The 24,905-nt window shown below is 32.8% G+C and overlaps 1 protein-coding gene across 2 annotated transcripts; it reads right to left on the bottom strand.

Moving 5' to 3' along the window:
* Nucleotides 1–583: 583 nt before the first annotated feature.
* LOC110996816 (phosphoenolpyruvate carboxykinase [GTP]) lies at nucleotides 584–24,831 on the bottom strand. Of its 2 annotated transcripts, XM_022264672.2 has the most exons (14): nucleotides 24,727–24,831; nucleotides 17,044–17,104; nucleotides 8,867–8,963; nucleotides 7,861–8,006; nucleotides 6,398–6,582; nucleotides 6,049–6,171; nucleotides 5,275–5,433; nucleotides 4,465–4,568; nucleotides 3,825–4,038; nucleotides 2,971–3,163; nucleotides 2,324–2,522; nucleotides 1,964–2,113; nucleotides 1,375–1,572; nucleotides 584–962 (listed from the first exon to the last, which is right to left on the bottom strand). In XM_022264672.2, the coding sequence occupies exons 2-14, from the start codon at nucleotides 17,073–17,075 to the stop codon at nucleotides 858–860; spliced, it is 1,905 nt and encodes a 634-aa protein (XP_022120364.2). In that variant the 5' UTR covers nucleotides 17,076–17,104; nucleotides 24,727–24,831; the 3' UTR covers nucleotides 584–857. The 2 variants fall into 2 exon arrangements, with proteins under 2 accessions (XP_022120364.2, XP_022120363.2); XM_022264671.2 differs by lacking the exons at nucleotides 17,044–17,104; nucleotides 24,727–24,831 and adding an exon at nucleotides 10,512–10,683.
* Nucleotides 24,832–24,905: the final 74 nt, after the last annotated feature.

The raw sequence follows: 24,905 nt of genomic DNA on the forward strand, positions 1-24,905 counted from the left end.
TTCTTAAGTTTCGTTTTCTTGTACTGAATGGGGTTATAAGTATGATCGAAATGATAAATAATAAATTAGTACATTAATTTATAATATCATAAAAATATCTTAAGAAACTGAAGTATAGCAACATTCTATATACAAATTATGTTTATTACTTCATGTTTATAAATACTAGACATAAATAAAAATTGAACCAATTTTTTATTTCCCTATTTATCATGAGAATTCGGTAGAACTATAGTAGCAAACTACATTTTTACGGTATAAAATAGGATTGAAATTAAAAGAGATGCCACTAGCTGAAGTTTTTTATAAAACATATTTCTTGTTTTTGATTATGTAATAAATTTATAGATTACTAACAATAGACCAAAATTAAATGTTCTCTTAGGTTTTTATCAAAAATTCCAATTCTCACACATAGCTAGTTACTAGATTTTTGTAAGGATAGCTTCAAGTGCCTAGGCACAACCCTGAATATCGGTGGTCTACCAAATAATTTGCAAGATTGTGTGTCACCGTAATGTTAACGTGAGACTGTAGTTTAGATGAAGCTATATTCTGTGGTCCGTTAGTAAATAAAAATATGTTTTCATTTAAAATAAGTTTATTTATAGAAGTCTTATATCTAAAATTAAATCCTTAATCTAACACAGCCACATAATTCGTAATTTTGCCAGATAAGAAAAGACTAGAGATCTGTTAAAATACAAAACAATATTCTTGTTAATAATATACAGTAAAATAAACATGAAAGTATTATAAATATTAAAATGTGACGACAGTTGTAGTTACTGGATTTGGGCTGATTTATTATATTTTATACGTTACATATAAACTTGTCTTTGGTATCGAAATATTGTCTATGATTTTTGAATGTTTTTCTTGAGTGTCATCAGTTGGTCCCACATTTCATTCGGTAAATCTTCACCCACTTCTTCCTTAAAGTATTTTTCTATCGCATCAGCCTGAAATTTTTTTAATGTAAATTATATTTCCGATGGCATTTTATTTATTATACATAAGAAAAATAAAATCCAAGTTTAAATGTGACAGGCCCTTATATGCAAAAACATAACAAACACGAAAAGAAAAAAAAAATACATCGAAATCATTTAACTAAAGGAAAATCGCTTTCATAGAGTGAGGGAACAACTATGGAACTTTAGACTTGTTATTTAACTTAGATTTTAAAATCTATATGCATTATTTTATATAAACATATATCAAGATTTCCTGTTAGATATAAATATAACAAAACTGTTGTTTAGTATAAAAAAGAAAATTTCTATGAGCACGTCTGTTTAATTTATTATTTGTCTTAATTTTGTATTATGTGCAATAACTAACCTAATAGGGTAGACAAACTTATGAACCTACCTCTTGCAACCAGAAGTCCTTAGGAATGCTAAACAATTCGTTCATATTGATGTCGCCAAGGTTACTACAGTTAAGAGCTCCTGGTTTTGGCACAAAACCTAATGGAGTCTCCACGTGACACTGCTCATCATCACATCTGCGCAAAACCCAGTCCAAAACGCGGGAATTCTCACCGAACCCAGGCCATAGGAATTTACCCTAAAATAAATAAATGAAATTATTACTTGGCCTGATTCTGTCATAATTAGTTTAATAACCGTTGATAACTTTTGATGGTATAAAAATATCTATGGCGCTAAAACCTTTTTAGGTCTAAGCCTCAGATTTCTGTATCTGTTTCATGATCATTTGTTAATCTTATAACCAAGTAGGTTCTGATCTGATCATCCTGTGCCTGACACACGTTGTTGACTTTTTGGGTCTAAGGTAAACTGGTTTTCCTCACGTTGCTTTTTTTCACTGTTCGAGCGAAAATACATAGACAGAAGAAAGCAACTAAGATCACTGCTCCCATGATGGTATAATTATTTGAAATATTGCAAATTATTTTGATAAATAATTAAATACTCATTAAACTATTTGGATATACCTGTTGGTCTTTCCTGAACCAGTTAACGTGGAAGATCTTAGGCATCTGACGACCAGCTTGTGGCATCGACAGCCAATGTTGGAGATACTCGCCGAAGTTATAACCGAAGAATGGCCTCATTGCGAAAGGATCGTGCATGACTACTTTTCCCTGCAATTCATCAGAACATTTAAAAATATACTAACGGTGTTACAAAAAGCTAAATTTTACGCCGAGGAACTAAAAAAAAGGTTTTTTTTAATCAGGTATAAAATCCTGCATATCAGTGTTGCCATTAAAAGTTCGATTTAGAAGTTCTAGAGCGACATCTAGCAAAGTTGCAAAAACAATGTTTAGAAAACATCAAAACTTAAAACCCACAGCATATTCAGCAGCTGCAGTCGCTTCCGATCTCATGGAAGCCCCAAGGAAGACTCCATGAGCCCAGTCCCGGGCTTCGACAACTAGTGGAACACCCGCAGGGCGCCGCCCGCCCAACAATATCGCAGAAATCGGTACACCTTCCGCACTCTCCCAATCTCCATCTATGATCGGACAGTTGGCCGCTGGTGTGCAGAATCTGAAGAAAAATAAATATATCCGAAAATTTAAAAGTTTGCCTTTACAAATTTGAATAAACTTTATAATCTCGCAATTTCTATAAATATGACAGTAAAATGTACAGTATTTACAATTTTCCTAACCTACTAATAATAAAAATAATTATAAATTAATAAAAAGAAAATTAAAACAAATTTAATAAGTTCCTACAGTGTACGTTTAACGCTGGCAACATTTTCTCCCTGTTCTGCGATACTTTTTATACTAGTTGAGCGAAGAAAGCATCTGATTTAATTAGGTACTTTTACGTATATATATAGAAACTATATCGGGAAATATATTGTATGGATAATGATAGTAGAACCAAATAAATGTTAACTTTTTTTATAGAACAGGGGCAAACGGCAGGACCTGGCCTTTTTTTCTCTATTGTATTTTTAAGTGATTTGTTGTATCGTTTATAATACCTTGAGTTAGGATGCGCAGCTGGCGTCTTCTTGGTCTTGTCCCACGGCTGTCCTTTCCAATCTGTAACACCTTCAGGATCTCCTCCCATACCCTCCCACCACACACCACCATCTTTAGTCTCCGCGACATTCGTGAATACTGTATCTTTGAATACTGACTCCATGGCAATTGGGTTCGTTGACGACGATGTACCTATAAAACAATAGTATTCTTTAAAGGCATGACCATGATGATATGATGATGAAGATAAATTATTTAATTTCTCTCCGTTTGTTATAATGTTATAGTTTATAACTCTTTAAGGAATTTAAATTTGTACGGCGGTACAAATAAACATATTATTCATCAAGGTTACACACGGTTTTGTGGTATTTTCTGTACTTTTAGTTAAAAGGTTTGTAGTGTTTGCATAGTCTGCATCAATGGAGAAATGAACTTTCTGTCTATGTGTGCATTCGCTCGAACAGTGAATAAATACATCGATACCCAGGTGGGTGGTGTCTTAGACCCAAAAGTCGACGGCGGCGTGTGTCAGGCACGGAAGGCTAATCAGCCTTAGAGGTAATCACCTGTCCTATTAGATTGCCAAATGATCATGAAACAGATGTTTCAATCTGAGTCCCAAACCTAACATGGTTGTAGTACCACTGATTTTATAAAATATTTTATATACATATATGAAGCAATAAAAAGCTCTCCAGTTCTTTACATATATTTTTTTTAATCTGGCGGCACACTTAAAATACAAGTTTCTGTCACGCTTGTACAAATAGGTCTGATACAACATACGACATTAGCATTGTTTGAATCGTACCCAGTCTACCCTACGCGGTCAATATGGAAGAATATTTACCTGGGGCAACACCGAAGAACCCGTTCTCAGGATTAATAGCTCTCAATACGCCGTTCTTGTCAAATTTCATCCAGGCTATATCATCACCCACACACTCCACCTTGTACCCGGGAAGAGTTGGAGTCATCATTGCCAAATTCGTCTTCCCACATGCCGAGGGGAATGCTGCAGCGATGTACCGCTTACGACCTTTTGGATCGGTGACACCTACGATCTAGAGAAGCAAAAGGTTTATAATAATTTACCAAAAACATTCAAAGATCTTACGACTAAGGGTTAAAATCGTAATACTTTAATTAAAAAAGTTATTCATTTATGATTTATTAATGTAATAATATTTCTTTAACTCTATATTTAATAATCTAATATGATACTTCTGCGCAATATATAATATCTTTCAAAATTAATTTGCACGCCGTATGCCAATTTATTGTACCACCATAACATTTTTGTACCAGATTCTTGCAATTTAAATTCTTACTATTACTTACTAATACATGGAAAATAAAATTGTGTTGAGAGAACCAGAATGCTAATCAGGTATTATTTTGGTTGAAATGTTCTTCAAGTTTAGGTTAACTCCATACAATAAATCATTAAATATTTAAGTATTCGTCATATTAATACAGTTAATAATTACCAGCATATGTTCTGCCAGCCATCCTTCCCGGCGCGCAATAACGGAACCCAGCCGCAGAGCGAAGCACTTTTTACCCAAAAGACTGTTGCCCCCGTAGCCACTACCTGTACCAACACACGTACATGTTAAACTCTGCGTTCCTGTTTATAAGCTTGCTTAAAAACGATTGTCTGTAAATTCGCTAAATTACGATAGTTTATCGTGACAACGTCATAACAAAACATTGAAGAAATGATTGCATACTTAAGCCTTCGCGTGGAAGAGAAATAGATGCAGCGTAAGCATAAAATGAGCGTAACGGGACAGTGACAGTCCTGCTTTCTCGTGCCTGCAGCCGGCGTTCATCGATTTATTACGAAGGTAATTTTGTCGTTGTCACGTCAAAACGAATCCTAGCCTTTCTTTTCTCCTTCTTTATTCCTTAATTCCTTATTTTCCTTTTTTCCTCCCTTTTATTCCTAGCTTTTCAGTAGGAAAGGATTTACGGAGAAAGGAAGATGCTCATCAACCGATCTAAAGACAGCATCTTTCATCAGTCTTAACTTTAGTGAAAGTCCCAGTCAAAATCAGTAAAGTCAAGAAGAAGTGTTTATACCCTTAGCATCCGGTGTAACTTCGTTAACGCCTTTTAAGGTAGCCAAATTTGTTTTCATGTTGTTACTAAGGTATATTAATTTATAATTTAATTCCTCCTGGATTTATTAAAAACAACCCCTTGAAGATCTCCGGCGTTTTTTATTACTTGCTCGCAATAATATTGTCGTACACATACTTTATATATAATTCCATTACTGACACTGTAAAACTTACCATAACTAACTATCTCATTGTCAGCTGGTCGGTGAAGGATGATAGTTCTTGCAGGGTCGCAAGGCCAACCTATGGTGCCCGATGACGCAGACCGTCCCACTGAGTGGAGACAGCGCACAAAGTGTTCGTCCTTACGAAGAGCTTCCAACACAGCAGCACCTGGGAAATTAAGAATTTGAGTTAAAAAATAATTATTTATGTTTGTAAATAAATATTGAAAATTAAAACTCAATATAATTTTATATAATATTCATAAGTCTACTTGGTGACATATATACCAAATAGACTTATGAACGTCAATAGAAAAGTTTAGATGGCAATTTTGTCCCATAACGTCTTGTGCAGTAAACGCAGACCTTTTATTTACATTAACTATATAGTGTGCAAACACTGTGAATATACTAGAATATACGAATACATGGAGGGATCATACACTGTACATTCAAAGGGGGAACGCTGCTAGTATATTCGGAACCTTGCCTAAAGGGACTCCTTTTAATAATATTTTGTAATAATTAAATTTTAAGGTTAGTTATTAGATATATTTTTATGTATTATGTTATTTCTGTAATAAATATGACTTTAATGAGTAATAAGTAATTTACAAAGAAGTTTCACTTCTGAGATGTGTACTTTACGCACATACATACTTGGTTCAGACATACTTCAGTAGGCAGCTGCTTTATAAAACGCTCAGTTATGGAACGGTAAACGTGGAGGTGGTATTTAATATTCTGCCTCAACATCCGATAGTGAAACTGATGATATACATACCGATTCTGGTCATAACCCTCATGGAGTAGGCGACATAAGGCGAGTCGGTAACTTCCACACCAATTTTCGAGAGCGGAGACCCAACTGGACCCATTGAGAACGGTATTACATACATTGTGCGACCTGGAATAATATTATATTTTTTATTTCGACACCTATTTGAGGCATACATTTAATTCACAGGATATCAAAGAATTCAATTGACTGGGGACGAACCCTGGATTTTTAAAACATACTGTAACTTAACGAAGTGTATGCAAGTACATGAAGTGTAGGTATATATATAGACATACACTTCGTTGCACGAAATAGAGCATGATTCTAATAAATTTAACAGAGGGTAACTTACCTCTCATGCATCCTGGGAAACGTTCTGCAACGGCTTTCTCATAGTCAGGTAGTGCAATATAATTTCCTAACGCACTCTTCTGGCCTGCGCGTGCGATTGGAACCACGTCACGCTCGCGCTCAGCACAAATGAAAGTACGGGACTCCACTCTGGCGACATCAGCTGGATCCGTGCGAGCCAACCAGCTGTGTAAAAATTAAGGTATACTTTAAGTAATTAAAAGACAACGATCAGATATTCATTGTTTACTTTATTGTCTTTCTAATTATAAAAAAAAGAGTGTGTGTACTTATGTACACGCGTTAGAAGTTATACTTCTTTGGCGTATGGAAAAAAATAACTAAATACATTTTAAAATTAATCAAAAAGATTTTATTTAAATCAATAAATTATTAGTAAATACTATAACCGTCGTATATGAAATTGATCTAAAAACACCAATATAATATTTATTTATTCACACTGTTTAATTGTACTGTTACGAAACACGTGTTCTAAATATAAAAATAGTAGAATATACAAATTGAACGTAGTTATCGATTTCCATGCCACCTAGACCTAAAACTTTACGATGTCGAATTCAGGTGTTGGTGTGCGCGCGCTTCGTAAAAATTCACTCTCATCTTCTCCATCGCACCAAAAGAAGTATAACTTCAATAATAAAATATTATTGGAAAGAAAATTAAAACAAATTTTAAAAGTTTGCTAAGTTTTGCAGTGTACGTTTAACGCTGCATTTCCTCGCTGTATTGCGATACGTATTCGTAGAGGGTGGAAAGCACCACTTCCAGGGTCACCCGTACAATCTACCAAGTACCAACTCAAGTAATCTAAATTTTATGTAATTATTTTAGAGATTACGCAAAAGGTGACATATTGTTCAACCCTGATAATTTAAACAATGATTTGCACATTCTAAGATCAACAAAGGCCCAATAAATTCTCCTAAATGTAGTTACAGACTTGGTGGGCAACCCAAGTATTTTCAAAGAAGTCGGCTTCTTTGTACCTAAGGGAGAAGGCGAAGGCCAAGGTTGTTTGCAAACCAAGGGGAGAACCACCAGAGTTCATAGACATATTATTTATTACAAAATTCACAATCTTATGTATTTAATTAATATTATTACATTAAGGGGATCGATTTGATCGATATATAGCCATAGTAAAGCAATCTCGAAGTTTATAGGACATCCACACCTAAACCGAAGAGAACCCATTTAGTAATGGAATGTAAGAATTTCAAAAATAATGTAAAGACAACTGTTTTTTTTTCTATATTCTGTTTTTGTACCAAAATCTATTGTCAGACTGGTTTTAGAGAAGTGAATGAGTGAGTTAATATTTTTTTTTATTACGGGGAAGGTGGCGCGCGGGACTCTCAAATTCACAGGGCCCGTAGCATTTGCTACTCATGCTACGTGGCTAATCCGGTACTGGATACTATACGCATATTATTTACTCACCAGTTATCATACTTGGGCAGCGGTTTCAGTGTGCCCTGAGTTTGCATCAGAGCCACTAACGCGTTCGCTTCAGCCTCGGATCCATCACAAATGTGCACATGGTCTGGTTCGCACAAAGCAGCACTTCGCTCGATAAAGGCTCGGACCTGTGATGATAAAATTTAGCCAATAAAGCTAAAAAAGCACTTTGCAGAGCGCGAAATGAGAAGAACTTAAAAAGTGTTTAGTAAAATGTTAAACTATTCTTCATAAAGGTTTATAAATATATAGATTTTTGTTCTTGAGTGCTGATGGCCTAGTGGCTTTAACTCTCATCCCTGAGGTTGTAGGATCGAACCCCGGCTGTCCAACTTCCTTTCTATGTGCGCAATTTATTTATCTCGAACGGTGAAGGAAAACAAAAACGACGGCGTGTGTCAGGCCAAAAGGGTCATCCTTGCCTTTAGACAAATGATCATGAAACAGTTACAGAAATCTGAAGTCTAGACCTAAAAAGGTTGTAGCGCCACTGACTTAATTATTTTTGTTCCTATGTTTAACAGGGTAAGCCGCGGTCCCAGCTATTTATTTGTTTTTACGATTTTTCTTTAGAATAAGACACGTAATACTCCTTAAATATCTTGTTAAGCCATTCATTTAACACAACTACTACATATTGAATAATATGTAACACTCAAATTAATCAAATCAAATCAAAATCCGTTCATCCGTTCGCAAAACCAGGAGGCCTTGTTCTGAGAAGAACGGGCAAGAAACTCAGCAAGTCTTACCCTCCCTCTACAAAATAATTCAAAGGAAAATGTCATAATCCAAGTAAAAAATAAAATAAATATCTGTTCTGTGATTTACCTACTCTGTATTATAAAATATATGTATAATAATATATAGTCACTGAAATTTAATAGGCACTGTCTTTTATTCAGCTTCTAACATTAACCTAGTTCGGTATTCGTAATATGTATATGTTATCTATCTGGACTTTGAATTAATACTCTAAAAGACCAACCTTCGGTGTTAAGGCGGCAACTTGAGGGCTTAGCTTGTTACCACGAAGAGCGGTCTGGTGAGCTGCCCGACTGCAGTTCACAGCTACCTGGGCAAATCTGGAAAAAGACATAAAATTAAATTATCGATACTATAAAATTCTCGTGTCACGGTGTTTGTAATTAAACTCCTCCGAAATGGCTCGGCCGAATTTTGTGAATTTTTTTCGACATCTATTTTTCCTACCCCTAAATTCTAAGGTTAGGCTAGGCTACCTTTTATTGTTTATTTTTAAAGCAAACATTTTGTTACCGGATTGAAGCTATGTTTTATTGTAAACTTATAATTATTTAACATAATTTTAAATTTATCCGACGTTGCGCGTGCTAACCTTAAAATTATGTTAAATAATTATAAGTTTAGAATAATACATAGCTTCAATCCGGTAAAAGAGTGTTTTCTTTTATTTGATAATTTATTGAAAAATTATCCTAATCTACAACTAAATTTGTTCTAGTAAAATAATTACAATTTAACTATAATCTAAATATTTATCGGACGATAATTTCGTTAATCATTTTAAATTGTTATTTCGAGGCTATTTATTGATTTTGTTATTAACAGGATTTAATTAAAATTATTACACACAATAATTACGATATTATGTATTATCATTAAGAAAATGACATTAAACAGTCTAAAGGATTAATTTATATTTTTCGAACGAAAGGAGTCCGCCAATATTCGAATGAAGTTTTTTAAATTTGGAATGAAGTAAATATAACCACAGAGATAGTCTTGATATACAATCACAAAACAAATGTCAAACAGGCTATTTAGTCTGGAAGTAATTTGTTTAATAACCTTTTAAATACAATTGCTTAAAGTATAAACGATTAAATAAATTATATAATTTAGTTATTATTTCCTTCTAACGAAAGGAGTCCGCCAAATTTTGAATAAACTTTTACTACGAGTCTTGGTATATCTTGAGTATAGACAAAACATCTCACAAAACAAAGGTATTTCATCGGAAAATTCTTTGTTAAGGAAAATTTAAAATAAAATTACTGATAGAATAATATTGAACGTTACACTGATTATATACTTTATAGTTTGATGTAGAGTTTCAACCTGTGCTTGCTACATTTTAGACCATATTAAGAGATTTAATAAAGAAACAGTCTCAAATTACAACACTGAAAAATGCAGGAAACTAAGTTAACCTGGAAGCGTTTGAGGTCTAGGTTTATCAACGAATGCTTTAAACACCATGGACAGACCACAAATACAACTGTGCTGGACAGAATGCAGAAGAACAAAGCAGTGCTGATGACACTGAAGAAAAGAAAACTTGATTATTTCGGACAAGTTTTACGTAACACAAAAAAATACAAGCTCCTTCAAGTTATACAAGTCAAAGTGGCAGGTAGAAGGAAACCTGCCCGCAGACGTCTAGGTTGAAAGAACTTAGACAATGGATTGGTCAAAGCACCAAGTCATTGTTTAGAAGCACGGCATCCAAAATTAAATTAGCCATGATGACGCCAACCTTCGCAAGGAGATGGCACAATCAGAAGAAGAAGCTGGAAGCTCATATTATGAAGCGAAAACAACCAGCCTTGCCTGTGTCTGCATGTGCCTTTTAATAATTTAAAAACACTTACTCGGCCGTCTTCCTTATGTAGTCTTCGGGGATAGTTTTGAAGTGCAACATTTTTAAAAATTTCATTTATTTAATAATAAATAGCTAATTAATTTAAACTCGATTAATTTAAAATTAAATTTTTAAATTGTATCGCTAAAACTGAATAAGTATATGAGCCACTTATAAAACTTTATTCTATCACCCATTTAATGGGATTTCAAATGTGGAATGAAAATGTTACTTGTGCGCGCGCGCTTTTAACAAAGAGTTGATAGTTGCCTCGCTGTGATTGGTCGAATTTGCGGGCGGGTCACTGACGTCAAGGCAACGCGTCATGCCTACGTTACATGAAAACAAATTAGATGTAATGTTTGTCGATTGTTTGTTATTGATTTAAACAAACTGTTTTTCAATTTGTCAACATTTTATTACATATACGTCATATGGGACTCAATTCTTGCCTCTTAAATTGAATAAAAAAACATATTTTATAAAATTTGTTAAGAGAAGTAACACAAAAATTATGTATTATTTGCGGCATATCTCATAATAAAAAGAGAGGTATTTTGCTTGTTTTTCTAAAAGGTAAGCTGAAAGTCACGTTGGCAAAAGCATTACTTACGAGAAATAAATGAATTTTAATTTGGTTGAGCTTGGTTACTTAATAATCATAAATAAAATAATAAAAACTTTATTCAAGACCGAAATATGGTTGTCACAAAATTGGTCTAAAGCCCGCACATCACATGGGACTCCCATGATGGGAGCCCCTAAGAACAAGTAGGCTTAGTGTTACATCTAATCAAACAAAACTCGCGTAAGACTTCAAGTATGCGTGTGTATAATGTTATCTATGTTTGCGTATAATGGCGACAAAGAAATGCTTTTTATGGAAATCAAAATTCTATCTTACGAATTACGATAATTGGCACAAAAATTGGCAAATTTTCCTTTCTATTTTCGCGTAAGCAGTTACAGAATGCTACTTTAACAATAGTTTTGTACAAATATAGCTGGATATATTATTTTTATATTTTAACCAAAAGCAATGTAATAGGGCTAGATATTTCGTCAGCACAGTTAGAGGTTATATTGCGTCATATCAGAAATGTGAACGTTCAATCCAAACTCCAATGGGTCATGCTTTTATAGGTTATTGTGCAATACAAATAAAAAAACACCTAAATTAGCTTATCGGCATGATTTTATCTAAGATTTATTCATAGTAATTATTGCTTCGATAAAGATTCTCTTGTCTAATGTCTATAGTTATAGTTATAAACTTCAGAAAAAAACTAAATCCAATTTTCAATTGTCATGTCTCTTATTACAGCGTAGAATTTAACAGGAAAAGTTGTGAAGTGCCTTTACTTGAAATAAACAATTACTGGCCAATTTGTTTTTAGTTTTTCCCTTTAATTCCACATATTAATTAATTTTTGGATTATCGGATATTGTCTTGATAATGTAATGCTTAGAAATAACATTTCAAATATATAAAATAAATAAATCAGTGGCGCTACAAACTCTATAGGTCTTGGCCTCAGATTTCTGAATCTGTTTCTTGATCATTTTTAAATCTATTAGGCAAGTAGGTGATCAACCTCCAGTGCCTGATACACATTATCGACTTTTTGGGTCTAAGACATGTCGGTTTCCTCACGATGTTTTCCTTCACCGTTCGAGCAAATGTTAAATGCGCACATTGAAAGAAAGTCCATTGGTGCACAGCCGGGGATCGAATCTACGACCTCAGGTATGAGAGTCGCACGCTGTAGCCACTAGCTAACACTGCTCTCAAATATATAATAACAGGTTAATTCTTTTTTGGGGTTTTTCCTTTTAATGACATTTCAAGCCAATTAAAATGTGATAAATTTCATCCACATCATCATGATGTGTTATATTATAATGTTTATTTGTATTAAATTATTTTACTTGCTGAGTAACGTTGAAAGTTGCGTGGCTTTTAAATAAGTTTAAACTGGAAGGCAGCAGTTTAGATAACGTCTGTTTTGGTAATGATATTTGAAGTGAGACGACATGCAATTACATATATATAAATATTATCTAAAGGTGTCCCATGTGATGATTAATTCCTCACAAGAGACACGATTCACGAAAGACGGTCTAAATAGAATATTAATTAAATTCATGCTATAAAATGAAGAAAAATGTAATTCACTTTGACAGTACTTCTGGCATAAAACACCAGTAATTGACGGAGATAGGAGAAATACAAGCCAAGGAAATCTGGCACCGCAAATCGTTTACTATTTATTTATTTAATGTAAGGCTAAATTCTAAAAAATATCTTAGCGAGCTTGGTCGCTGATTGCATAAGATATATTGCGTGGTTTGAAATGAATGAAAATAACAAGTTCAAGTTTGTCTTTTATTTACACTGTCGTCATAATATGAATCCGGTAATTAGCCAAAGAAAACCAATATATGAAATGAGGTTGTAGTGTAAAGAACCTATTTTGAAAGTAATGAAAGAATAATCTAACAATCGCTAACGCCCAGACCCAATAACCTATCTTAATCCATTTTTGACCATCTGGAGAGACATCTTAAACCAAATATTGATAAAAGTGTGCCAATTCCCAATCGACAGATTGCCATCTCTCGATACAAGCTATCCATTGTAGATCGGATGGGTGTATTTAGATAGACTTTTGTTTGAAAATGACAGTTCAATTGTGCCAATATCCTATCTTAAGATTTCAAATTACACCATTTTTTAAAATAATTAAAAAGCTATTTGATATATTTTAAATATAGACATGTATATTTTAATATTATTTGAACGGTTTTATTTACTTTATTTGGTTATCAAATATGAGTGTAAAGAGCGAAAAGATTGCATTCTATCCGTCGCCAAAAATGGATTGTCTTCGTAGGGTTTGGTTATTGGGATGCAGATGAAGAAATAAGGAGACTGTCACGGTCTGAGATGATAATAATTGGGTTTTGGGCGTTAATGTACCTATGTTACAGAGACAAACAAATATCTATGTAGATGAGTAGGGATGCCTACAAGTTCGAATTGATTGACGTGGAATAAGTGATACCTAGAAGATCTTATGTTCCAAAATAAACGTATTTTATTTTATTTTATTTTATGATATTCTTTAAACCTGGCAACCCTATAAAAGGTCAGATAATGTCAGCATTGATAAAATAACCGGTTGGGGCGGGGCACTGAGTTGTTCTGTGGAAAATTTGCTTGTTGACAAATTAACACGACGCTAATAAAACAACTGAATTGATTTTGGTGAAACTTGGAATGAAAGTTGTATACCTTTCAATCTGTATTATTTTCAGTCACGTGAAATGCTAGTAGAGCATTTTTTTAAAGAATTCTTACTGTATACTTAGATACTGTACAAAAAGCATTGAAGTTTTATTCAATTAAAATTATAAACATTGATTTTATCAACACAAATAAAAAAACAATTCAAAATTCAAACCTCGGGGTCGCTAGCTGTTAATATTGTTATGCTATCATAATCATACCACTAAGGGGGTTTTGTGATAAAGGAACATACCATGTAGACCGACGAATTCACGTCTAATTACTAATTTTACCGGGTAAAACCTAGAGGTACTGATAGCGAAACCAAAATTTGTATATTGCTAAACTATTTACAATTCCAAATACATTTATCCTATCGTAAGTGAACAAATCCTTTGTTTCTCCTTTGTTCGAATAATAGATAGTAGACACCTGCGTTTATCAAGGTCGATGGTAACAGGTTCTGTTCTCGTTGATCAGGAAATAATTCCCTCTGACGTTCACATATTTTTTGTATGATTGTAGGCAGACTAGAAAGGATATTTATAATTGTGTTCATGTAATAAACTAGAGAATATTTAAATCTACTTAATATGGAACATTGCATGTAAATTTAATAATTTTCTTGGGAATTATTAGTAATCCGTGACTGCAACTGTTGTTTAAGATGATAGTTTATAACGTTTTTAAGGCGTTGCGAGAACCTAGTACTGTCTCCGAAACGATTAATATTTTTATGTTCCGTTAATTATTCGTAGACGTTTACAATTACTAATAGTTGTGTTATTGTGTTGGCTATAAGCTAATAGTATAGAAAATAAATAACTTCTGATGCGAGATACACATTTTCACATACATTTAAAACTTCATATTTATTTAGGAAAAAGGCACGTTTAAGGTTTTTTTATTTATAATAATATGAAGAGTATTTCACGGTTAATTAGCAAATTAATGGAAATTATCATAACATGTTATATAAATGTTTATATAACGATAGTGTAAGGTCAAGTTGATATTTAAAGTTTGTGTTTTAAAAACGCAATAGTCATACTTTTATACACTGTGTGTTGTTAGGGCATTAACATTAACACAGCTTCGGACGTGGAGTAGGACAGATAGTTTGTGACAAAGTTCATCTATCGCTAGCCCCACACTAAGGAGTCTCTGTACTGTGGGTAACAGAAAGCAAAAATTCCGTGATATATGGAATAAGTAGTCTAGTGTTACAACTATGTACTCAAACACAGGTGTTATAAGACATTAAGTATAATAATAATAATAATAATATATTTATTTTCTCACAAAAACATATACAATAATTGTCGTTCTTCTTTGGAGCACTGCTATTGCTTAAGTGAGACTGATGCCTGTTAAAGGTTGTGCACCTGTGTGCAGTGTGTACAGGTCATCAGGCCTCCACCACTTCGGATCGACAAAATGATTATATGTAAAGAATAGACAATTATATTAATTATAAGGATGTGTGTTAAGTATGTGTTAATGTCATGAAAATATACATACCCTCAAATACAATTATATCCATCTCCTTTAAGAACAATATTTTAATTAAATTATATCATCCCTTTCTAGCAAATAATGTTTACTATCTGGTGAAAAGAGACTTTAGTTAAAGGTCCACTGATTTAGGCGGGAAGATACCATAGATTAAAATAATTTATGATAATCTATATCAATTGAATACAGTAGAAAGCGGTAGAAACTGAACATTAGTGTCATTCCCATAATAGAGTATGTGTTATTATATTACATACTTATTAGTCTTAAGTTAGGTTTAATCGTGCGGTGGAAGGAAAAAATCATGGCTCTGCAACGTTAGGTGCAGCGAGTAGTGCAACAGCGGAAGAGTGATCTAGCACATGGCGCTTAGTTAAGATGACTTAGCAAAACTGTAAATGTATACTGTAAAATAGCTGCTGTGGTCTCTGGCAAAATGACCAGCGCTGTGAACATTCTGCTCCTCAGCATAATGCTGAGCCAGGGCCAATTACAGCCACAGCACACACGCATGTGTTATGCGTGTGTGCATTATTTGAAATTTATTGAATCGAATGGAAAAAGGATTTTTTTATTGCTTTTGATATCTCATTTTATTTCATTTTTGTGTCGGTATGTGTGTGTGTTTTGTTTGTAATAAATGTTATGTCTGTCTGTCTGTATGTATGTAGAAAGTCGAAAACAAAATTGTATGATTTTTTTCGAAACGACCTTTCAATTGAGCGTACTTATTCTTAAAGGGCCGGCATCGCACTCACGAGCCCTCTGGCATTGAGAGTGTCCATGGGCGGCGGTATCACTTAACATCAGGTGAGCCTCCTGCCCGTTTGCCCCCTGTACTAAAAAAACAATTAAAAAAAAATCGTACAAATTTAGTTTTCGCCTTTCTACATACATACAGACAGACATAGCATTTATTACAAACAAAACACTATTACTAAGGCATCTTTACTAAGCCCCCGAAAAGACACGCTTCAAGAGACTCACGGCGGACTCACTCACTCTTCGTTGAGGCTAAAAAATCGTAAAAATCGTAGCTAATATAAAAATATTGATACAGTATATAAAATAGTAGTTAATATAGATTACAAATGGTATTTTCTTAACGTACATAAATAAAGATAGATAACGTCAACTGATGCAATATGGGATGGGTGCCGTGCCTCCGAGATAACGTGATCTTTGATCTTAACATATAAATACATTTGTTTATATAAAACTTGTTTAAATATCATATGACTTTTGGGTCCTCTTGAACGGCCGGTTTGGGACTCGTCTTCAATTTAATGAAATCAATAAGTATAGTATGTTTTTTATAAAACGTAGGTATATGATATTTTGGCTTATTTTATCAAGCACCTATTTTCTACATTTTTTTCCAACGTTATTAATTTTGGTTGGAAAAAAGGTAAAATAATTTATTCAGTGCCACTATAACATGTTTAAATCGGGCCTCAGATTTCTATATCTGTTTCATGATCTTTCGTCAATCTAACAGACAAGAGATCTCCTGTGCCTGACACACTGCCTAAGTAAGCCCGTTTCCTCACGATATTTTCCTCCACCGTTCGAGCGAATGTTAAATGTGTACATAGACAGAAAATCTATCGGTGTACAGTCGGGGATCGAACCTACGACCTCAGGGATAAGATTTGCTTGTTCAAACCACTAGACTAACACTGTTCAAAAGTTCTTTCAGCTTAAATTAGCAATGGTTTCTTAAAATTTATGAACATACCTTTTCGATATTCTTGTAATAAAATACACCATCTTGGATGTTTACCAATTTTGGTGATTTCCTGAAAAATAAAAATACGATTATTTTACATCTTGAAATATCCTGTTTTAATTGCCAACTACATAAAAAAAAAACATTTTTTTTTCTTCACGAAGAGCAGCGTTAAGTTACTCATAGCCCTAACTGGGTTTGAACCGTGGTCCGTGACCATGAACCAATGGATATATCTCTGTTGACCATTAACTCGCACGATACAGAAAATTATTTAAACCTATGTCTTACATAGACAAAGCAATTTCAGTTGTCTTTCCGTGTATGTCTCCCGTATGTTAAATCCAATACGCTTTTGACATATACAAGCATGTAGTCTCACCTCTAAATAGTAGCATTCTCTCTTCAGTCGGCTCTTTTTTATAGGTTAAGTGGAATTAGTGGAAAATATTTCAGTGTGTTCTAATTCCACATGGCGGTGCGCGGCATGGATTGTCTTACATTGTCTTGTTAAATTGAATTACAATAATTTTGTTTACGGTAAAACAAAATTTGGCCTCAATTTCTCCGTCCACTGAATTATCGACATTCGCGATAGGGTCGACAAGACTGATTTAGGTCTTCATAGGTAGAAGGAACTGCTGACCATCCTCCCCCCACTTATAAAGTCTTTAGTTTGTTAATACGCATAGTTTTGGATATATGTTATAAACAGCAACAGTTAACAGTTCCCTTCTAATTAAACGAATTAACGTGCTTAAAATGCAAGTAACATTTTTAATTTAAAAGTTGAAAAGTTATATATAAACGTGTCAAACTCCCGTGACGCAAAATTGGGTCATTTTTTCGAATCAAACCTAAATAATTAACGTTTATCAAATATTTATTCCAAGGGCCTTTGAAAGGAGTAAATGACATCCTACGCAAATTAAATACCGCCTGCTAAAGTTCGAGCTGCAAATAGGTCGTACAGGGAAACAATTTTGTCTTAAGGAACCTTTATTCATTTGTTCAATATTTTTTTTTAATAATACTACAAATCCCAATACGAACATGTCCTCTATTCCAATTCTAATGTAGTACAACATTAAATTCCCTAAAGTTTCTGTTATTAACGTTTACACGACCTTCAATGGGGTGAAGGACTCCTCCAAATTCTTCCATGTCTCTCTCTTCTTCGCCACAATTCCAATCCAGGGGAAAAAGGAAAGGACGCTTTTTTCTTCCCACTGGGCCATTCCTAGTAAGGACCCATTTTCACTTTAACTTTTTTGTATATGTTACGTGTACCGTGTAACACGGCAAGTGCTTTGTAAAAATATGTTTTTAGCTGTTCAAATCGCTATGTAGCCAAACTTTGTTAGATATGAAATAATTTGCAATTTCTACGATCGGACACAATGAATAATAGATTTACAAAACAAATCGAAGTTTTTTATATTATTTAAATAGTTTTCAATCGTGAAACGCTATTAGAAAAAACAAATGACAAAAAAGTCTGAGACCCAAACCTTAGTCGCTCATGTTAATTTTATTATTTAAAATAATAAACACAGTATTTATTAAAATAATATGTAATAATAATTGCTCTTCTCTCTGCAACTGAAATACTCATACATTTGTGTAGTTTTATAAAATATATAGTTATTGAAAACTGTTCTCTAATTAATATTGCGTCTCAATAAAAGTACTCTTTTATTTTATTTATTTGAAAAACTGTTCTTACACCTAAGAACTAGAACTAAAGCACATGTTTAGATTTAGTTTTTATTAACATTTTGTTCACACACCTGCAGATAAGCCCCATGCCCCACGTAGGTACCTGATAAATGATATTGACAAACATTAATTATCTTTTTTATTTCTAGAATCGGTATTAACTGAAGGTCGAATTGATAATAATATTTTAGCAATAAAATATGTTTATTACATATTGGCTGACGCCCGCAATGTTGTCTGGGCTAGGATTACGCATTATTTCTTCTTAGATAATATTTTTAAGTTTTGTTTGTTATGAACAAGCATATTACAGCTTTATATTTTTTTAATAATAAATACACACTTATGTCAATAAATATTTAACCTACGCATATTGACATTGTTAAAGTAAGTACTGATTTACTAATACATAAGATTAAGAAATAATATTGACTTGAGTGTCCGAATTTCATCCTGAGCTCGTAGGTAACTAGGTGGGGAATGGGGTTTATCTACAGAAAGGCAAACTCTGATTAGAGAGTTTAAACCTTTACGATTTACATATTTAAGCTGTCATTTCTTGTATCTCATGTCAATAATAAAAAATATACGAACTATTTACACCTAAGCACAAGAACAAACAATAAACCTTGTTCCTAGGTGTAAGTAAAGTTTTAAACAAGTGAGTACTTTCTTTGTTTAGATGCTATTGTTTTAATAATATTTACCAATAGACTTTATTTTCTTAAAACTCGCCCGTATGGTGTTGGGTGTTTAAATCAAGGAACGTTACACGTAGTTTAGTGTTTTTTATTTTGGATGCTTTCCTGTCTTATTATGATGGAGAGTAATATATATTATTGTATGTACGATGGCGGAATCACATAAAAAATATGTATATTATGAAACGTATTCTAAAATAGTGCAGGGTCGTTGTAACTGCCTACTACGCAATCAAACTTGTCTGGTTTCTCCCACTTTTATACTACGTTATTACCAATGGAGATATCCTATGAAAACTGCGATTACTGTGGCGCATCGGGAGTGTAAAAAATCTAATTATCTGTAGTCAATTCCCTCTTTATACCTAGATTTCGTAAAATATGGCTGTTATTGCCACTCGACGCAGTCTGCAATTTAGTCGGTAATTCCAGTGTTACGTTAAAAATTAATGAAATAGTTCGCGCCGAGTTTCCTTTCGTGATTTTAGCTATAGCCTTTAGCTGGAATGTATTTAAAAACGTATTCCATTTCGACAACGGGATCTTAAGAAATGGATATGATTAATTCCGGAATTGACATTTTGAATTCAATTTTGATTTTGAATTTGGCATTAATTGACTACTAAATAAATTTTATGATATTTGCTTAAAGACACCAAAACCTAAAAAAGTTTAGGCCTTTAGGGTTCCACGTTGTAGAATAGTTCTACAACACCTGTCATTATCATGGACACTAGTTGCGATACAAAGGTTATATTATATCTCTTCGATGAGATGCTAAAAGTTTTAATATCTAAGGACTGTTTATTAGTAGGAAACCCAACCAGGAAGGCAGCCGTATTGATTACATCGTAATAACAAGCAATATTACAATATCTCTTGTTTCATTTGTCGTATTTACTTTACATGGCCAAACAAAAATTTATCTTTTATTTAAATAAGAAAGTTATTATCATAAGAACATCAAGATTTTATGATATATCTATTTGTGCGTGTAAAAATAATAATTACAGGCCACTTCGACTTTTTACCTCAAAGGAGTTTTTATTGTAAATTGTTATATAGGTACATTTGACATATTCCATAAACAAATTTTGGAGCATGTTGTTTTAATATTATAAATGATATTTAATGCTATATTTAATGTTTATAATTAACGTTATATAATGTATGACACAAGCAGTAAATAGTTTCCCCCATAATTTATTAAACTTATCATTTCTCTAATTTACCAGATAAAGCAAAGCTTTGTACAATCAATTCGAACACCAAAACGTAGACCGAAATACTTGGTTTGTTATGGTTGATTACACTAAAAAGGAGTAGGACCTACTCAGTAGGTAGTGACTAGTGGAACTCAATGATTCCTGTATAGGCTCAAGTAGGAAGAAATTTGCAAGATATAATCGATATTACGTCACTTAAATCAATCATTATTACTGCAATGTTATCGCGTAGTGTATATAAAACTTGTTACTTACATATATTATTATTCAATACATTTTGAATAGTCATCTATTGTAATCGGACAAAAAGGACGGATGATTACTTAGATTACATGTAATTATATCTATTTAAATTATTTTTGTGATGTCAATTAATCACATGACCGAATTACCGTGGGTGATATTTTATCTCTAATTTATCTCTGGTTGATCGGTTTTGTTTCTAAGAACTGATTTCAAAACTAATTAGAATTAAAAAAAAGTAACTAAAATAGACTAAAATAATCCTTTATCATCATTCTGTATTTGTTTGAACATCTCGTGTTTTGATAACGCAAATCAGTGATTATGACATGCAAAATAACAGGAAAATTACGTTATTTTTACATTTATTATTATTTTCTAACAATTTATGTAAAATTTGATTAAATTTTATATGTTCTCTTATGTATGTACTTTATCCGCCAAAATTTCTAACGTTTTCATGTTTTTTTTGTTGTATGATGGACTTTTCAATAATCAAAACGTTTTTAATATTTGTAGATATGAATCTGGTTTTCATCAATCAAATCTGTCATGGTTTTATATTAATATATATTTGCTGATAAAGGTTAATGTATCGTAAAAAATAATATTATATTTATATTAATAGCTGTATTTTTTTGTATTAGTTACTAGATTATTTTATATTATAGACACAGGGGACTACCCCCTGTGCATCCGTTACATGCCGTTAATTGCTTTGTTTAGGATATAGTAAGGATGTATTCACGTTAAGACGGGTGGTTTACTTTATAGGAGGTGTCATGACACCCCTCGATTTGCTCATCATCATCAGGATTTTCTTCACCTGTATTAATTTCGGACATAGGTAGAAAAATCGGAATAAAACAGATCTGAGGTATTACGCACCGGCAGGGAAAGTGTTTCGCCTATGTAATCTTTAAATAATGTGTAAGACGTCAATTGTTTTTGACTACGTCAATAAACGGAAATGGGAATATAAGAAAACAAATTATAATGATAAACATGTTTGTTATAATTGCAATTGATTAGAAGCGATATTTTATGACTTATATATATTTGAAAACAAATAAGTATAAGAGGTAGGTTCATTGCCACACGAATCAAACATTTTAAGTTTGTTTTAATTTTCTATTGTATTATTAATAATTAATATGACCATGTAGATTAAGAATATTTAGTCAATAAAAATAAATGCATTAAAAAAATATAAGGTCAACACTAATTATTTGGTTTTCAGTTTATCTGTATTAACCATAGTTTAATTAATATAATAATTATCTAATAATTAAAAACTTAAAAATAGTAAATTAAAGGTCTCTCTGGCAGTGTTCCTATAATGCTTTATTTTTAATGATAATATTAGAACATATATTTAATAATATATAATGTATAGCAAACATTTACGATTGCGGAATTAAACTCTGCTGACATTTGATTCGAATCCGGCTTTTAGTATATATAATTATTTAAATTCTTGATATAGATGTGTTATTAATACTGTTCTTATAAATAATTCAATGAGCGTGTGGTCCGTAATATTTACTAAAATTGTGATTGAAAAAATTGGAGATAGTGTGCACAGTGTGAAATTCTCTCCTGCGAGAAATTATTTAAATGTGTGTGGGTGTGGGTGTTTCCTTTCGAGTATCGGCCAACTAAGGTAAAGAAAGGAAGAAGTCAAGGAAAAAAGATGATTGCCTCATTCTTTGGTCGAATTCGACAGAAGCGCCCTCGAATCAAGATCCTTCTTCACCACGACAATTTTTCAGCGCACTCTGCAAAACGGGCTCTTTAATATTTGACTATGACAGGTGTCGAGTCATCCGCCATACAATCCTGACTTGGCACCCTGTGACTTTCATTTATTCCCAAGAACTAAACATAAAATTCGAGTGAAGATGCGGCGAAAGCGTATGAAAATGATATAGAAGAGCTAAGTAAGCATGGGTCCACTGCTTTTCTCAGTAGTTCCATCGCATGCGTCGATGTGTAGCAACGGACATTATTTAGAAAAACAATAAAAGTATTAGCAACTTTTTACATTGAGCCGTTTTTCATTTAATGTTCTAAATGTTTTCACTGTTAACTAGGTATAAGCAAACTTCTGTTTTGAAAACTAGAATATTCGTTAAAAATCGGAGACCTTCACCATTTACCATTCTCCTTTCACCATTCCCAATACACGTCTCAGGATTGACCATTTCCCATCATTTTAAATTGATTTTAATATAAATAATCCCATTAATTGATTTTTATTAATTAGCATTACCTAACCTTATTATTGCTGATAATGTGGAAATTGAACAAAAATACGTTATTAATAGATTTTTAATACAATGATTGCTATAGTGATAAGTTAAATATTAGATCAACATACAGAGCTACTAAGGTGCTATCACAAGCATGAAATTATAATGACAATGGGCTGGTAATAAGACACCTGGACAACAGATGGACGTTAAAGAAATTACATTGGAAGGACCACCCGGCAAAAGGAATGCATACCAAAAATACGGAGGGTGGACGGTAGGTGATGACTTAATAGAAATAGCAGGAAAAGACTGGCAGACTATTGGCAATGATAGAACCTGGAAAGAGTTAGAAGAGGCCTTTATCCAAGAGGCCACATCCACAGGCGACTAACATTTAGGTTACGTAAATAATAAAAACATTTGAAATGTAAATTAAAGATGTGGAAATATAAGTTTTTATTATTATTCTTGATACATGGAGAGATCATGTGTATCTGATTTCTGAGGTCATTCGTCTGAATCGGGACAGTATTAGAATCAAAAATCTCTGTATTGAAAGTTGATAAGACTGACGTATCTGCCACGCCTAATGGCAGTCTTCACCCAGAATTTAAGGCAGAACTTGCCCGTGATTCGGGTTGTATACCCATTTCTGCATATTTTATAAAATTAAACTGTTGCACGCGATTTTCCACGCATACATCCTTTTATGGCTAGAAACCGGATGCGGCTACAGTTTTTATATTTTACGAACGCATACAGGTGAACCGAGATTAAATTGAATTGGAAAGGTTTCTCAACTTTATCGAAACGATTTTAATTTAACATGTAAATAGTAAAAACAATGTAGCTTACTACAGCTAAAATTATTTTTACTTTGCCTTTAAATAGAGTTTGTTGTATATATGTAAAGCAATCGTAGCTATCAAACGATTTTTCGGTCATTTGTGGAAATCATTAGATACCAGTTTAATAGTTAATTTAAATTGCTTAATGCATGTGAAAATCAGGTCGCAAACGGCAAAAACACTTGCGAAGCAACGTTCGTTTTCACTACATATTGAAATGTCTATAATCATTATTCATTTGATAATAAAAAAAATTGTTTAATTTTACGAAGAAACGATTGTGAAATCTCGTCAGAATTTGATAGGTTTCCTCCGCAAGTAAATTTTGGAAATAAAACTTATGGGTATTTTAATAATAAAAGAATTATTATATAATAATTAAAAGAACGGTTTAACGAGTTTAATGGTCACAAATTTACATTAAAATTTAATTTTAATTAACCTTTTTGTGATTTATAAAAATGTACATATCATATAAGGGTTAAGGTGATATTTAAAAAATTGACGTTAAGTAATAAATAAATGTTGTTCTATATTGCATATGAATGTTTACTTAAATTAAAAACAAAACAATTTAAACTTCTAAATCAAAACAAAATATAATCCATTAGTAACATGAAGTCGAACGTCATTTTGACATTTGATTTTTATCATCATAGAGTATGTGTATCATAGAGTATGCTTAGAGAAAAAAACTTACAAATAGCAGCCAGTGAAATCGCACAGTATTGAATACGTGTTTAGTGGAATGAACGCGGGTGCGCACTGACTTTCTGATGCCGTGATAGCGTTCAACGATAATTGATACCGATTTCTTTGGCTTGATCAATCAATGGCTATTTTTAGAGGATTTCAGCTGATTAATTGTCATACACATGA

The sequence above is a fragment of the Pieris rapae genome, chromosome 5, assembly GCF_905147795.1.
Source record: "Pieris rapae chromosome 5, ilPieRapa1.1, whole genome shotgun sequence".
NCBI classification, from domain to species: domain Eukaryota; kingdom Metazoa; phylum Arthropoda; class Insecta; order Lepidoptera; family Pieridae; genus Pieris; species Pieris rapae.

Bases quoted from the DNA above. Each gene is read 5' to 3' on its own strand.
- LOC110996816 (XM_022264671.2), bottom strand. From the start codon at position 10,576: ATGAAATTTTTAAAAATGTTGCACTTCAAAACTATCCCCGAAGACTAC. The intron at 3,164-3,824 runs GTAAATATTCTT...ATTGTTTTATAG, and splicing joins GTTCTTCGGTGTTGCCCCAG to GTACATCGTCGTCAACGAAC. The intron at 963-1,374 runs GTAGGTTCATAA...AAAAAATTTCAG, and splicing joins AGGACTTCTGGTTGCAAGAG to GCTGATGCGATAGAAAAATA.